This window comes from Lissotriton vulgaris, chromosome 9, assembly GCF_964263255.1.
Source record: "Lissotriton vulgaris chromosome 9, aLisVul1.2, whole genome shotgun sequence".
In the NCBI taxonomy this organism is placed as follows: Eukaryota; Metazoa; Chordata; class Amphibia; order Caudata; family Salamandridae; genus Lissotriton; species Lissotriton vulgaris.
In genome coordinates, this window is record NC_141697.1 from 941,168,535 (window position 1) to 941,186,182 (window position 17,648).

At 48.0% G+C, this 17,648-nt stretch overlaps 1 protein-coding gene across 1 annotated transcript in view; it reads left to right on the forward strand.

The window, feature by feature from the left end:
- Positions 1–17,648, forward strand: part of TRAIP (TRAF interacting protein) — a 241,531-nt gene that overhangs the window by 208,409 nt on the left and 15,474 nt on the right. Inside the window, exons 13-14 of the mRNA XM_086936803.1 lie at positions 14,196–14,321; positions 17,047–17,097. Coding sequence (XP_086792929.1) covers positions 14,196–14,321; positions 17,047–17,097 — 177 coding nt within the window. The remainder of the gene's footprint in view (positions 1–14,195; positions 14,322–17,046; positions 17,098–17,648) is intronic.

The window sequence follows — 17,648 nt, forward strand, 5'->3', positions numbered from 1 at the left end:
CTTTCCGAAAAAGTACAGATAAGGACACACCATTTATTTGAAAGATACTTTCAGCCGCAGAATCCTTACCTTAGAATATTCCCCAAGTGTCAGACTGGATCCAGAAATTTTGAGTAATCCCTCTGCGTGCCGGTAAGTGGCGTCTTTTAGCTTCAAATGGCATTGTTGGTGTTGTCTGTGCCGGAAGGAACGTGTGCGGTGCCTAAATGCCTAAATAGGCGCCACACTAGGGAGCTGATCTTAGTTCCTTCTTATATGCACCTTCAGTGTGGATCCAGGGGAGTTCCCTTCAGTCAATTTTTGACTCTTTTTTTGCAACTTTTTAGCGACTAGTGTCAGTGGCGGCTGGTGACATTTGAAAGTGGTGAGGCGTAAAGTTATCGTGGCACTGCACTGAGGTGAGCGAGAGCTGCGAGTGAGCCTGAACCACCTACAGGTGGTTCGGGGGGGGGGGGGGGATTTCCCCCACCCCATCGAGAAAATTTTGAAAAAAGAGTGGATAAATGGAGCATTTTCAAGCAAATTTGAGGAAGCAGGAATGTTGATAAAGCACTTGCAAAAGTGTTATGACATCAATAGTAGAGATTTCATATGATAATGACGTAGGTAGCCGCTTGTTCAGTATAATCGGAGAACTTCACTTTACAACCCCCCAAACCACAACGCACTGACTCACCTGTAAGTACTGTATTTTCCTTTACAATTGCCTTCTCAACATTTTGCCAACTGTGTACCTCCTTCACACATAGTGGCACAGAATCACAATTGCAACTTAAATAAGTGACCTTTGCTTTTATTGTTCAGCAGAGGCCAAGGGTTTGATGGCCAAGTTCTTGGAACACCTTTTTGACCCACTGACAGGCACTGTGAGAAATTGACACAGCCTTCAGCCTTTGCTCTAAAGCTCTCAATGGTGACCCATTAAAAATGCCTGAACGTGACTCAGTTCAATGAATGCACTGTACAAGAAATATGCTGCACAACAAAATACAGAAATACAGCATCCTGGAAATAGGCGGCACTCTTAAGGAATGCAAGATTAAGTAAAACATGTGAAACAAACAAAAACTATACCACTTTCATGGAATACCTTAATGTTTTATACATTCGTTGTTCAGAAATCAGTGATTTCCCAGTTGTGGGTTGGTGGGTGCATGCATGCAGGTATGTATGGATGGATAATTGGTGTTGTGGATGGATGGGTAGGCAAGTGAATAAATGTTTTTGAGGAAGATGGATGGCTGAATGGGCAAATATGCGGATAGGTAAATGAATGGATGTGTAGGCCATGGGTCGATGGATGAGGTTGTGGAGTGAATAAAGGAAGGCAGTAGGAAGGGGTAGATGAATTGGCTAGAAGAATAAAGAAACCACCACTACCATAATTATGCAGCACACGCTGCAGGATGACACAATTTATGGTACTGTTCAAAGCACACAAAATAAAGTCAGATGCAAACAGAGAATGAGACTGTTAGCAAGCACACAAGCAGCGGTGCACCCAACAATCTGCAGCTGAATTCATATCACCCATTGTGAAAAATCATTATGTGGGGATTTATAGAGACAAACTGATACGATCAACACAAAGTATTCCCTATCAAATTAAAACATATTACACATTTTCCGATAGTAAGGAACGAATATATACCGTGATGTCTTGTCATTACCACCGAAATATTGACACCAATTATTTCTGAGTTATGCTAAGGGTTTGTCAAACCAGTTTGAGACTTGTGCTGCTTGTTGGTCAGAACACTCATTAACATGTGGTGCTCATCCATATTTTGTTTTTATAACAGAACATCTTTTACCATGTGAACTGAGCAAACATTTTACATCACGTGTACATGTTCAGCCTGCAACAACACCACCTTTTCGATTGAACTATAACCTTCAAGTCTCGTCACATTTAAAAACACACTGTAACAAAACTCAAGAATACATACATAAATAGATGGCAGGTGGGTTTTCGGGCCTAGGTATATGACAGTCAGAGAGAGGCTGAATCCGCGGACATCTGGATGTTATGGGGGTGGGTGGGGGCTCACATTAAAGGTTGAGTGGTCGCGAGGGAAGGGGGGGTCGTGCAGGGGTTAAATAAAATGAAACTTAACTTACCTTTCCCGGGTCCCGCGTTTTCTGATTGTCTCCATGATAGAGTCCAGGATGCTCCTGTAACCTCAGATATGTAACTCTGCACTGATCCACCTGACTGCAGACTGAGTAGAGCTATCCTGTACCCTAGGATCCTAATGCCGGTAGAGGCAAAAAGAGACCAGAACTATCCTGTGTAGCCTCAGATCCCTGCAGCAAGATCCTTCTCTCCATGATAGAGTACAGAATTATCCTGTAACCTCAGATCCACAATCCAGCACGGAGGTCCTGCCGACCACAGAGAGCAGATGGACCTGTATTGAACCCAGCCTTAATCAAAGACCGCGCTTTTCCCCCTGAAAGACCTAGTGAGGAACAGCAATGGAGTGGATCTGAGGTACCTATGGTTATTCCAACCCCTAGCAGAGCCCATGGCCGATAACACCTGATACGAGGATTTGACTGCAGTCAGATGTCTGAACACCTCAGCAGACGCTGGCCGCGTCTCTTTTCTCACAGGGACTATAGGGCATCTTTTGCAGTGGTGGTCCAGAGGGCAGCTCAGGTCCTGGACCGAACTGCCTATGGTTGAGGTCAAGAATAACGTCTTGACAGAGGTGCTTCAGCCCAGGATAGGCTCCTCAGAACCCTTACTACCCTTTAATGAAGCACTCACAGATGTCCTGCTCGAGGCCTGGGCCGAACCCTGCAAAGGCACTCCTGTGCACAGGACGATTGCTCGCCGCCATCACCCTACTCCTGGGGACCCAGCCTTTCTTTCCTGGCACCTCACTCTGGAGAGCCTAGTGCTCCAGGCCTAAACCTTCAGGAAAAATCCCTGTGTGTTCCCACCAGATGAAGAATCCAAAAGGTTGAATACCTTTTGGTAAGAGAATTTTCTCTTCCACCAGCCTGGTTCTGTGGTCTGTGAACACTGCTTGCTTATTGCTCTGTTCTCCAGTATTAGGGGTGTCTTTCATATATTCACATGCTTGAATATTCCCCGTCGTCGAAGTGGGAGTCTAACGGTACATAAAATAGCAATAATGCTAAATATATATATGTAAATATATGTGAAAAAACAATGCATAATAAAAGAAGAGGTAAATACAAATGAAAAAAACTCCAGAACAATTCCTACATAGGAATGCATGGTAAAGAGAAAAACCACTTGTAACACATTAGTGTCATTATGTTAGTCCAAACTACAGCCAATCAGGCACAAGCACCCTCTAGAACCTTCTCCTCAGAAGCCCAAGTCCTCAGATTTTCTACCGCACGCCGTGTGAAGGGAGTCTCCCTGAGCTCTGCTCAGTTATTTGCTTTAAATCTTCTACTTCCAGTCTTCTCAACATGTCAAGTAAGAAGTCTTTATTCAGACCTTGCTCTTCTTGTGGGAAGCTGCGTCTTTTTGATAAAGACCCTCACCAGAAGTGTATTTATTGTCTATACCCTGACCATGAATTTGGCAGCTGCAAGTTCTGTAGAACTTTTTCTACAAAAACTCTGAAGGACAGAGAAGGCCGGCTTCTCCTTTGGCTCCAGCGTCTTAAGGACAAGGACTCTGTTCTGTCAGACGCAGAAAGTTTTCACTCTGGTCCTTCTTCAGCAGCCTCTAAGCGTGGTAGTTTTCAGGATGTTCCTTCCCCTTTCCTCAAAAGGAAGAAACTGGCCTTGCCTCTGGCCTCTGTGGTGTCTCCTACCACTCCTACTACCACTGCGCCCACGAGACCTGGCTCTCAGGCGTCTTCTGCTGCCTCTAGGAGTGTTTCCACACCTCTTAGGGTTCCGTCGTCGACTGGACCGTCTACGAGCGTTCCAACAACGAGAGCCGCCGTGTCTTCGTCGACGGCGCCGTTGACGGCGACATCAGCTTCTGCTTCGACGACGACAGTCTCGTCGTCAGCCTTCATGTCGACGAGAGTTTCTTTGCCTTCTCAGCCTGTATCGTCGTCGATTCCCATCACCTCGTCGACGAAGAAACATTCCTCGTCGACGAAAGCCGTTCAGAAATCTTCGTCGTCGACTAAGATTCCGTCGACCAATGCCTCGTCGACGAAGACTCCGTCGACCAAAGCCCCGTTGACGAGGGCTCCGTCTACAGAGATTGTCTGCGTCGACGACTGCACCGTCGACAGCTGTACCGTCGACGACAACGTCTACGATTCGCCCGTCGACGGTAACTCTGACGGCGACTCCGTCGACGGCCACACCGTCGACGATGGATTCTTCAAAAATTGACTGCCAAATCAACACCGTTGATGATAGCGTCAATGGCACTGTCGACGGTGGCACCGGCTTCCTTTGCCTCTTTGCCTTTAGTTCCTTTGAAGTCTTCAAGATCCTCTGGAGCTGCTGATCTTTTTCAACGTCGCAGTAAGACTCTGTGCCACCAGTTATCTGCTCCAGAGCTGCAACCACCTTCTCCAATGTTTGCCTCTACCTCTGAGCATGACACTGATTCTGAGAATGAAGATGACACGTTTGGGGCAGCCCACAGTCACTCTGATTTGATCATCAAATGTCAGGAGTCTGACCCTGACGACGATGGCGGAGACCAGGAGTCTCAACCTGAAGAACATTTTGTCCAAGTCCCTATGGCTACATTACCATTGTCTTTGATTTCCAATCTCCAGCATATGCTGGATGACTACAACCGTCGTTTCCCAGCAACGCCGCAAGGTACTCCTGTGCAATCTCCTGCTGCCGTTGCACTACCTCCACCGTCTCTTCCACCAATTTTACCGCCCACAACTTCGTCTCAAGTTCAGACGTCCATCAGAATTCAAACAAACGTGTATCCGCAGGATGCGGATGATGAGGCGGTTCCAGAGCGAGAGGACGGAGAGGTCCCTGAGGATTCGGATGAGGATGCAGGCGAACCCGGTATGGCGGAGTGGGACGACTACCGAAAGCAGACGCCATCTCCTCAGCCTGGAGACTCTGGTGATTCACCTCCAGTAGATATCGCCAGTTTTCATCTTCTAATGGACAAAGCGGCTCAGCTTTTCAAATTACCAAGAACACTTCGTGAGGAGGACTGTTGCCTTTACGATTTTAAAAATAAACCTTACAAACAGGTCCACGCGATTCCATTCATCGATTTTGTTTGGAAGGAAGGACTTAAACTCATGCAGGTTCCAAACACTTTACCTGCTCAGATGCCGCGCCTTGAGAAGAAATACAAGGCCCCAACCGGTACTTCAGCATGCTTGATCTCTCACCCAAAGCCAGACTCAGTAGTGACTCATGCTGCACAGCATAGAGCCCGGTATCCTGCATCTCCAATCACCACGCCTCCCGATAGAGAGGGTCGGCGCCTAGATGCTATTGGCCGCAAGTTTTCTACCATGGCTTCCACTTCTGTTCGAGCAGCCAATGCCTTAGCCATTTTGGGGCGCTATGACCGACAAATGTGGTCAGACATTTCTGGGTTAGTGGATCTAATACCGAAGGCCTCCAAGGCGGACGCTCAGCAGATTCTTCAAGATGGGAAGAGAGCATCGGAAGAAATGATAGACTGTGCAGTCGATATTGCTGGTACAGGTTTCCGTCTGCTTGCAAGTGCAGCTGCCCTCTGACGCCAGGGTTGGTTAAAATCCACCTCCTTCCGGCAAGAAGTCCAATCCAGGATCCTTGACATGCCGTATGATGGTGAGTCGCTGTTCGGGTCTCACATAGATGACGCTCTGGAGTCCATTAAGAAGGGCACCGATCCGGCTAAGTCATTGGACAAGTTGCAATTCCGAAAACAGCCCTTTCGAGGTGCGCGCGGACGCGGCACTTCATCCACTTTTCGAGGAGGACAACAGTACCGCTCATACAATCAGGGCAACCAGCGTTACGCATCCAATCCGCAGCAGTCCAATCGTCAGCAGTCCTCCAGACCCTATAGGAGTAAATCCTCCTACCGCGGATCCACTCCTAAGCGCCAATGACTTTTACCATCCCCAAAGTGTTGGAGGTCGAATCTCTCTGTTTTATTCCCAGTGGTCCTCCATCACCTCGGACCGCTGGGTTTTAGACATTGTACGAAGGGGTCATACCTTAGAATTGGTCAAGATTCCTCCTCGTACTCCACCATCTGTCTTGCCTCCTCCACACCTCAAGGAGCTTTACCATCAAGTCTGTCTTCTTGTTCAAAAAGGTGCAGTCGAAGTGGTCCCTGTGCATCAAAGAGGAGAGGGGTTTTACTCTCGATTCTTCCTCATACTCAAGAAGACCGGAGACTGGCAGCCCATTCTGGATTTGAGGGCTCTCAACCAATTCCTCAAGAGCCAATCTTTCCGCATGCTGACATTACTAGAGATCCTGCGTCTTCTATCCAGCGGGGATTTCATGACCACCATAGATCTTCAAGACGCGTACTTTCATGTCCTGATTCTCAAACAGCATCGCCAGTACCTGCGTTTCAAGGTGGGACAAACGCATTATCAGTTCAAGGTCTTGCCCTTCGGACTTCGATCAGCTCCTCGTGTGTTCACGAAGGTACTGGCTCCTGTGGTGGCTCACTTGCGTCTCCAAGGTGCTCAAATCTTCCCATACTTGGACGATTGCCTCCTCAAATCTCAATCCCGCCATCAACTATGTCGGGACACTCGTCTTTGTCAGCAGGTATTTCAATCCCTGGGGTTGGCCATCAACGTCAAAGTCACAGTTTGCGCCGCTGCAAACCAGAAATTTCTTGGGAGCTATCCTAGACACGAGACTATCAAAAGCGTTCGTCTCGCACGAGCGGCAACAGAAGATCCTTCGTCTGGTCTCCCTCATCCGAAGAAAACAGTCCGTTTCTGTTCGGACGTTAAAATCATTTTTGGGGATGGCATCATCTTGTATCGCACTGATCCCAAATTGCAGGTTGCGAACCCGTCCCATTCAGGAGGAACTGGACCTGACAGTGGCGTCAGGTCTCCGGGTCCTTCAACGACCTAGTTGCAGGTACAGCCCGCATGAGAGTTTACATTGGTGGGCGCAGCCAACCAAGCTGGAGATGGGGACGTCGTTCCTCGTTCACTCACCATATCTCACGCTTACGTCGGGCGCCTCTCTGGAGGGCTGGGGCGCTCATCTCCAAGGCCTATCCATCAAAGGCAAGTGGACTCCGCCCCAACGCAAGTGGCATATCAACAGGCTAGAGTTGATGGCGATCTTCCTAGCGCTCAAATCATTCCTACCTGTAGTTCACGGAGAGTCAGTGCTTATCCAAACTGACAATACCACCAGCATGCACTATGTGAACAAACCGGGAGGAACCAAGTCTCCACACCTGTCTCGCTTGGCCCAGTCAATCTGGGATTGGGCTCTCCATCTGCCGGGCGTGTCCAAAATCCTAGCGGACTCTCTAAGCAGGTCCACATCATCGACACACAAATGGGAACTGCATAAGCCGACTCTGGATCTTGTGTTCCACCGATGGGGTCGCCCAACTCTAGACCTCTTTGCAACGCCACAGAATCGAAAATGCCCATCCTACGCAAGCTGGCATCCCCACCCCAGTTCGTGCGGGAATGCCCTTTTGATTGATTGGTGCGATCTATTCACTTACGCTTTTCCGCCGATTCCGTACCGCGGGTGCTGTGGAAGATGCGGAGGCAGCCCTGTCACATCCTACTGATCGCACCTCGTTGGCCCAGACAGGCATGGTTTTCGGAACTGCTTCTGCTGTATCAGTGCAAGCCCATCCCTCTGCGTCCTCGTCCAGACCTCCTAACGATGGACAGAGGCCAAGTGTGCCATCCGGATCCCTCCACGCTACAGTTATCCGCATGGAACCTGAGCACCTTGAATTCGCAGGCTTAAACATATCTCAAGAATGCAGGGACATCCTCGCTCATGCTAGGGCTCAGTCTACCATCAAAACTTACAAACTCAAGTGGAAAAGATTCTGTCATTGGTGCGTAGCAGCAAATGTCCATCCAATCCATTCTACTCCGGAGCAACTTCTTCCGTTCTTCCTAAGTCTCGCTCAGTCCGGACTTTCATATGCTACCTTGAGAGTTTTCCTAGCTGCAATCTCTCGCTTCCGACACGATGGCTCTTCCTCCCTCTGTTCATCCAGAATCAAACGCCAGTTCTTCAAAGGGCTCTTCCGTAAGTTCCCACCTGTTCGGCGCCCTCCTCCACCATGGCACCTTAATGTTGTAGTATCTCAACTTAAGAAGGCATCATTTGAACCTATCCATAGGGCTGATATCAAGTTCCTCACCTGGAAGGTTGCGTTGCTTTTAGCTTTGACTTCATCTCGTCGCGTGAGCGACCTTCACGCTTTCACTATCAAGCCACCTTATCTACAATTCAAACCTGACGGCGTGGTGCTTCGCACCAACCCCTCTTTCTTACCTAACGTGCCTACGGATTTTCATCTGAATGAGCCTGTGTTCCTAAAGACTTTCTTTCCGGACCCAAAGTCTCTGGCGGAGCAGCGCTTACATTCTTTAGACATCAAACGATGCCTTAAATTTTACATTGCCAAAACTGCCTTCTTCCGCAAGTCCGACCAACTGTTCATTGCTGCGTAAGGGGCATCCAGTTACCAAACCAACAATTGCCCGTTGGCTTTCTTCAGCCATTACCTTCTGTCATCAACAAGCAGGCAAACCATTGCAGTCTTCAGTGAAGGCTCATTCTACGAGGGTGATGTCTTCATCCACTGCCTTGTTTGCTGGTGTGCCACTTCATCAGATTTGCAGTGCAGCGACATGGTCCAGCAGGCACACCTTCACCAAGCATTACTGCTTGGATGCCATCAATGAAGCGGATACCGCAGTGGGGCAAGCAGTGCTTCGTTATCTTTTCAAATAAGGTGAGCCTCTGTTCCCTCCTCCTTGTGTTCTCCTGTGATTGCGATTATTGTTACATGACTGTATTATTACTGTCTTTGGCTTTTTCCATATGTGCCTAGCAATCTCAGCTCTACAGAGGTTACTGCTCTCTATTCTATTCAAGCATGTGAATCTATGAAAGACACCCCTAATACTAGAGAAGAATAATTGTTACTTACCTGTATACAGGTGGTTCTCCAGTATTGGTGTCTTTCATAGATTCACATGCGACCTACCCTTTCCTCCCTTCAGAGGCTCTCTTCTCCTCATGCACTCTAGGTCTCTCATATGCTCTCTTTCATCCTCCCATATGCTCCCTTTCATCGGACCTGTTCTGGATACAGTTCATTTCCAGTCATACACTCCGAACAGCAAGGTATTAAAGCTATGATTCTGATGTTTCTCCCTTTATCCTAGATGACGATGAGACTGACTCGGAGGCTACTGGGCCTCATCGCCTCCTGCATAATGTGAGAGTGCCCTCTTTCTGCATGGCTGCCCCCACTTTTTGCTCAACTGCTGATGTACTTTGACTGAGTGTGCCCTGGGCTCCTGCTAATCAGGTACCCAGGGCCTATGTTCTTTCCCTAAAACTGCATTGGAGCCTAGACCCGATTGGCAAACACTGGCCACAGGTCAGTCCCTGGTAAATGTTACCACAAGTACCCAGAGCCTGTGACCAGGGAAGGCCTCTAAGGCCTGCAGCACCAGTTGTGCCACCCTTGGAGGCCCTGTACCTTTACACTCGCACATTGCCTTTGCAGGCTGCGTGTTTTGGTGCAGAACAAAGTGAAAAGTCGACATGGCACACACTCCTTTGTGGCATGCCTACAACCCACTGCCCTGGCATATATCAGCCAGCCCTCTAGCACAGTGCACTATAGCAGTGGTGAGGGTACAGCTGCATGAGTCCTGTACCCCCTACTGTGTCTAAGCCAATTTGTAGACCTTGTAAATGCAGTACTGTCATTAATAATGTATGATGATGGGGGTTTGTCAAACACACTCCACAGTACCAAAATGGTTTTACTGAAAACTGAGACGTTTGGTATCCAACTTCTCAGCACATTAAACCAACACTGATGTCAGTATGGGATTTAATGAAAAATGTACACAGTGGGCTTCTTAGAGATGCCCCCTGAAAAATGCATAATACTAGTGTCTGGACTGAGTGGCTGCTCCCCAGCTACCACTACCAGACATGTTTCTGGACCCCTGGGTCGAGAGCCTGCCACTCTCGGGGGCCTGAAACATTGCACATCCTGGGACGAGGTGCCAAGCCTCCTCCCCGAGGATGGGCAGACTCCGCGAAGGGAAGCTTCAAAGGCTTGTCGCCTTTGTGAGCTTCCCCAGGACTTTTGCTGCTCCCATCAACTGGTCCCCATCGGTTCTGACCCCCACTTTGGGCGGGAGAACTGATGGGAATACCAAGTGAGGAAGGGGATTGTGCCCACCTTTGCCAAACCCACCACTCAGGCAGGGGAGGCAAGGTGAAGCACAACTCAGTCCCCGCCATCTTGCAGATGGGGGTACCCAGCCAACCAGAGGGAGGCCTATGCGCCCCGCGCACTGAAGGGTGGCTTAATAGGGGGTGTACCTACCCCAAGGAAGGGACTATTGGTCCCAACCTTTTACTTACCTGTAATGCCCCTAAATTTAGTATGTAGGGACACCCTTGACCCGTGCTTCCTCAGACAAGAAACCTGAAAAAGAAGAGGACCAAACAGCTGTGCTGAAGCCGACAAGAGGAGGACACGCACTGACTTGGTCCCAGCCCTACTGGCCTGTCACCACCTTGAACCTGCAGAAGCAAAACTCTGTGTGTCCTGCAGCCAGCAACCTCTAGAACCCCGAGGACCTGCCCTGCCTTCCAAAGTAAAGACTTTGTTTCCCGTGAACACCAGATTTGTTGACCAAACAGACTCCAGCGTCAGCAAAATCTGTGAGTCTGCACTACTCTGCACTCGACGCCCGAGTTAGAGTGGTCCAGCACCATGAGGAGGTCTCCCCGGCAATCCAGACCAGAGATCCAGTGATCCCTGACATGCCCAAAGCCTCCTGCGGACGCCTGCAGCCAAAATCCGGAAGGTACCCCAACTGCGACGAGGACCTGGGAAGAAGATCCAACTCTAAAAGGCACACCTGCACCTGACACCCCACGGCCTCGGGTGGCCTACCGACGGTGTCTAGCCAACCCCCAGCATCCCAACTTACCTCTCCAAGTGGTGGTCGCGCCCAGAAGACCTTTGTCCCTGAGTCTGCAGTGTGTTTGCAAACCGGAGACTCCCCGTTGAAAGCTACAGGGCGCCCAACACCAAAACAGCTCTCTGCACCCGGCCACCCCAGTGCCGCTGACGGTGCACCTTTTGTGCTGGCTTGAACCCCCATTTGCCCCGAGCTCAAGTCCAGGATCTTTGCTCCCACAACCCTGTGGCCTGCTCGTAAGCAGCCACCAACCGGAGGCCCCCTATCGCCCATTGGATAATTTTTGGCCTCCGAACTCTGCACCCGGCCGCCCTAGTGCGGCTTAGGGTGTAACAAGAGTGCACCCTTGACTCTAGGGGACCCCTGACTCTACCCCCAGAACACCAACTCCCACAACCGAATACTTACCTTTGAACCGATAACCCTCGGTATCAGGACCGGAGACTCCAAGGGGGTACACTGTGCATTGCATTGCTCTGGGCTCTTGGGGGCTAAATACATCTAGGCATTGTAACATGGTGGTCATCTGCTGAGAGTTGAGAGGGAGCACCTGATCTGATCTCTTGGGTCCCTGTCTGCCCTGGTTGAATCGTTGCAACCGCACTGCGGGGAGGTGTCATGTAGTGTGGTGGGGCCACAATGAGCAGGAAAAGCATCCGAAGATGCAATCCACCAACACCATTACTCTTTATGCCACTCTGTCAGCCATCACAACGGCTAATCAGACCGAGTGGAGCAAACTTCTTATTTGGTGGCCTTACGGTGCCACACCTGGCTGAGGACAACTGGCTTTCAGAGGATGTCTAAGCTTCTTATATAGGCATGCCTTTTGCTGGCTCTTCGGAGACAAGATGGACTCCGTGCTGGAGCACTCTAGGGACTGCAGAGCTACAGCTAGGTCCATGGGCCTTTCCATGGCCCTTGTCAACCCGAGTTCACCTTTTGTGGCCACAGAAGGGGGTTTCTGCTGCATCTCTATCTGCCCAGCCACCACTGCATGCAAGATTTCAAGCCCCTGCGTTTGTGAGGACGTGGCACCCACAGACCCTGTGGGACGAGCAGGCAGAGGTTGACCCAGTCCATCACTGCCCAGATAACTGCAGCCTTGGAGACTCTTTAGTTTGCCCTCCGACCATCATGGACAACGAGTGGGCGGCAGGATACGCCCAACCTGCACCACCAGAGATTAATAATCTCAGGCTGCTGGGTTCTTCAGTTTGTTCTAAGGGGCTACTCTGTCCCCCTTATAACCACCCCTCCACCCATGCCATCCACTTACGACATGCTGACGGAAGACCATCGCTCCTCCACGGGAAGTGGCGGCTCTCTTGGCCAAGGGAGACACTCAGAGGGTGCCAGCTTCTGCTGTAAGTCGTGGTCCCTAGTCCTGCTACTTTCTGGTGCCCTGGAAGGACTGCGGTTATCGCCCTGTCCTAGTCCTACGCCCTCTCAATTTCTTCCTAAAAAAGAAGAAATTCAAACTGTTCACGCTGACACAAGTCCTGTCTGGCCTGGGCTCTGGAGACTGGATAGTAGCGTTGGATTGCAGGCATTACCCACAAACGTCACATACGGTTCACGGTAAATAACAACCACTATCAGTTCACCATGCTCCCCTTTGGCCTTACGGGCGCCCCTCAGGTGTTCACCCAGGTGATGGCAGCGGTTGCAGAACATCTGCGGATATCAGGGGTGCCAGTATTCCCCTACCTCGACAACTAGCTGTTGAAGGCAGAGTGCGTCCCAGGCAGTTGTCTCCCACCTCCAGACTACGGCCCTCCTTCACTGTCAACGTGCTGAAGTCACACCTAGCCTCTTGTCAGAAACTCCCTTTCATTGAGCGTGTTCTGGACACCTTGCAGTTTCGGGTTGATCCTCCCAAACGTCGAGTTTAGGATATTCGGGCTATGATACTGATGTTTCGGCCTCTATCCTGGAATTTGTTGAGACGGACTCGGAGGCTGCTGGGCCTCATGGCTTCCTGCATCCTGCTAGTCACACATACCTGCTGGCATATGTGGGCTCTGCAGTGAGACCTAAAGGCTCAGTGGACGCTGCATCAGGGGAATCTCTCCAACATTGTCCAGAGCTCGTAGGACACTGAAAAAGATCTGCAGTGGCAGACTCCTCTCCTTTCACCAACCAGATCTGACTGTTGTGACAGAATTATCATTCCTGGGCTTGGCCAGCCATCTGGGAGAGGTAGAGATCAGAGGCATCCAGACTCAACATCAACCTGCTGGCGCGCCAAGAGATGAGACTTGCATTGAAAGCCTTTCTACCCTCCATCAAGGAAAGGCTGGTGCAAGTGGTAACCGACAACACCACTGCCATCTGGTTCTGCAGCAAACAGGACGGGTGGGGTCTTGGACCCTTTGTCAAGAGACACTACGTCTCTGGACATGGCTGAAACCTCAGGGCATTTCCCTGGTGGTTCACCACCTGGCGGGCTCTCTGAACGTGAACAGATTTCTAGGGACAGTGCTGTGCTCCCTTTCAGGGCCCTAATTTTCCATACCAGTGGAACACTTTGTGGGGCCGTGCTTCTGGCATGGTAAGTGGCGAAAAGAAACGTATGTCAGCATGCAGTAATATAATAAATGCCTTGCTAAAATGGAAGGCTTGTTAAAAAAAGGCACTAAAGCATCTGCATCAGTGAAAGATTTAGAATTAAATATTTTTTATTGCAGGCATAAGGCGCCCACATTTAGCGGACAGCAGAGTTTCTTTTTTCCATTTTATTTGTGTGACAAGCTTTTAATAAATATATTTAAAACGTGAGCCACCTTGCAAAGGCTATACCTATTTTCTTTGTCTGGGCTTTCTTTCATAGTATGTGAGTTGCAGTGGCTATAAAATATATTGCTGACTTGTGGAGAGTTTTTTTTTTTTTTATCGCACATTGCCATGTCATTGCGCTTGCTAAGCAAATTTTCGTTTTCCTTCTCCAACGGAAATCTGGAAGGAAGAAGCAAGTACTTAAAAGCACCATTCTGTCTAGAAACAAGTAAAAAAAATTGAGCCCGTGAAGAGGAGCACCTATAATAAATGTTTTTCATTTATTCTAAACAGCATCGAGAAGAGGAGCACCAAGAAGCTAATGATGACGAGGTTCATCTACCTGCCTTCATCAAGAACTCTCTTTTAAAGGGCAAGCCCCACGGTAGCCTGTTAAATCCTCATCAGAATAAAGGCGCTGTAAGTATAGTCTAACAACTTAGTTCAAAGAAAAATGATAACAAGAGCATCCTATAAACCTATTGCTTTATGTCCCCACAATAAACGTTTATTTGAACTTTTTTTCCTCCATAATTTAGATTTTTCCATAAAAGGCAGGTTCTCTCGTATGGTATTTCCATGTATAGTCATAAACACTTTAATAGTGCCGCCCATGTGCGGGGACCCCAGAGCACTTCATTAGATATATCTTCTTACGTGGATATTCTTTTGCCTTTCTTCGGGAAGGCCTGCAAAGACACTGGAGATAGAAAGACAATAATGCAGCCTAAATACATAGGCTACACTGGCCCCATCCTCATTAAGAAGTGAAAAAAGGAAGCCAGTATTCTAAATTGGTGTCGTTTTTGGAGTATTAAACACACAGAATAATCTCCTTCACAAAACCCATTTTTACATGATAGAGTTGAAAGGAAAGGACAGAGTACCCCCATAGGCTGCCATTATATGTCTTTGAAAATAGAAGCAGTGCCTTAAAGTTCCCAGAGACAACCAGGATACCATCATGCACATCTAGTGGCAGTTACTTCAGTGTTTTTTTCTGGCTCCTACTTTCAGGACCCTGCAGCAATGAGCTCTACCAATTTGGTGTATCTCTTCAAAATACACAGAGTGCCCAGACTGGGGTAGGAAGAAGGCTAAGACTGATTCTCAATGAGTGTGCATAATTTGTCTTCCTGCTTCTCATCTTCCTGATGCTTGATCCATCTGTAAAACTTTTCTAAGCGTATTCTTCTTGACAGAGAAAATCCGGCTTTAGGGAGCAGAAGAGAGAAGAAAACAGCTGGCCAAGTCTTCAGTCACAGTACCTCTAAAGGTGCTCAGGTGCCTCTCGTGGAGAGGCTCCTGAGTGCCTTGAGAGGTACTGTGACCTGAGAATACTTTGGCAGCCTCCCCAGCAACCCCAAATATTTGATGCCTAATCTGTACTGACGACGGATAATGATCCAGAAACACATGTATAGAGATGGCCAGTACAACTTTGTAATTACTCGAGACAATCCTGCAAGCACACATGCTTGGTTAACTGCATTGATCACAATGCTCAGGGGCGACCCGCTGGGAGGTGAAGCAGTGTGATCCTACATTGGTTTACAATGCTTACTAGACTAGAGGGAAAGCAGCTACTGCGGCCTTGCTTTGTAATATTCCAATTGCAGAGATTTGCAAGGCTGCTACCTGGAAATCAGTTCATACTTTCACTATACATGACAGCCTGGATTCAGATGCCAAGGCAGATGCTCAAGAAGGGAAGGCTTCCCTCCGGAACCTGTTTGCTTAGATCTGCATATCTTTCTCTTCCACCACCCTTTATAGGGATGGTCTTGCTAATCTATTCAAGTGCCTATGATTGTACATGGAAATCCCCTATGAGAAGCAACGATTTCTTACCTGTAACGCCTGTTCTCTCGTAGGGGTATTTCCATGATAAGTCATAAGCAACCCTCCCTCCTCCCAGGTGGAATAGACAGAGGGATGCATAAACTAGAGCATGCATTATCTTCTCATTGCCCTCAAAAGAACTGAAGTAACTTCCACTAGCTGTGCATGATGGGATACTGGTGGTATATGAGATCTTAAAGGCACCGCTTCTATTTTCAAAGACATATAATGGCAGCCTATGGGGCTACTCTGTCCTTTCCTTTCAACTCTGTTGTGAAAAAAGGGATTTTGTGAAGGAGATTCTGTGTGTTAAATACTACAAAAACTACACAAATTTAGAATACTGGCTACCTTTTTTCAATTCTTGATGAAGATGCACCCAGTGTAGACTATGTATTTAGGCTGCATTATTGTCTTTCTATCTCTTAACCCGTTGACCGCGGCGGATTTCATGCCGCGGTGTGGGCATTTTAATCAGTGGGCCGGATTCGGATGCCCCCTGGCCGTCACCCGCACACGCCCACTGTCATGTGGGACGGCCGGGGAACTCTCAGCATGGAACGGGTTAAGGGTCTTTGCCGGCCTTCCTGAAAAAAAGGCAAAAAAATATCACCTTAAGAAGATATATCTAAAGAAGTGCTTTGGGGTTCCTGCACGTGGGTGGGACTATTCAAGTGCGTATGACTTATCATGGAAATACCCCTACAAGAGAACAGGAGTTACAGGTAAACTGTTCCTTTTCAGTCGGAAATCAGCCTATTGGTCAATCTTTTTTTCTGTGCTTTGTTATGAATTCAACAATGAACAACCATACACATACTCTTGTGCCCTTGACCTTTTCATATCATACTTCTTCAATGGCAAAATGTAGTTGCACTGTGTGAAAGGGGGAAAAATCAATTAAATGAACTCGTCTGACAAGGAAACTTAAATGAAATAAAGACTCCTGGGCTTTCAATGAAAAAACACTACCAAAGGTTAACATTATCACTCTAAATTCCCTTAGAGATTTTCATCGTCTTAGACATTGCAAAACAGTCTTGATTTCTAATGGTATGATGTGGTGGTGCTAAATATGCCTGTCCAGAATAGAGTGCCGCCTCCACAGTTTTTCAATCCTAAGGAGATCTCACTTTGAAAATTCTCAGTATTTTATACCTATGCAATACTCCCCTCTCCTTGCCAGTCTCTACATCCATACCCTTTGCCATCTCTTATTTTGTAACAGAACTGCATACTAATTAATTGTTTTCTGGGCTTTCAGTCTTTCTACCAAATGACCCTTAAATTTCCTTGCTTTCAGATTAGGACAGGTTACGATGGCATGGGAGGACGAACAAAGTTCATACAACCTGTATCCTTTTGCATTAATTGTGTCTTTCAGAAATCTGGAACTGTGGGAAGTTTCCATTGTACAGCCTGTGAACCCTGCAAGTGTTTGCTTACATACCACTTTAGTTGCATCATATAAACAGATGTTGTTCTTGGTGGTCTGGGTTAATTCCACTTAACCTAGTTTTGGAGGTTGGGAAAAGTAGACATTGATGCAGTTGGTAAGTGTGGAAGTGGACTGTGATCTTGCATATCTCAACCACTACCTTGTGCTTTATTTTCTGTGATAGGGATCCTTCCTTTGGTTATTAGCTTGGAATAATTCTTTACTGCCTGGCCAGATGGATCTGGTCGAATCGCTCAACCCATGTTCACTGGTCCATTTTCTACTGAACCTGAAAGCGGCTCAGTAACTCCTTGGTACAAGTCCCCTCTGTTGTTTGACCAAACCTTGTAACATTTTTATCAACTTTATTTTACTTTCTAAAAACTATTCAGTTCATTTGTAATGGACATGCCAAATTGGATGCACATCCAAAAATAATTGCGTACAGTGAATCTAAATACAAACCA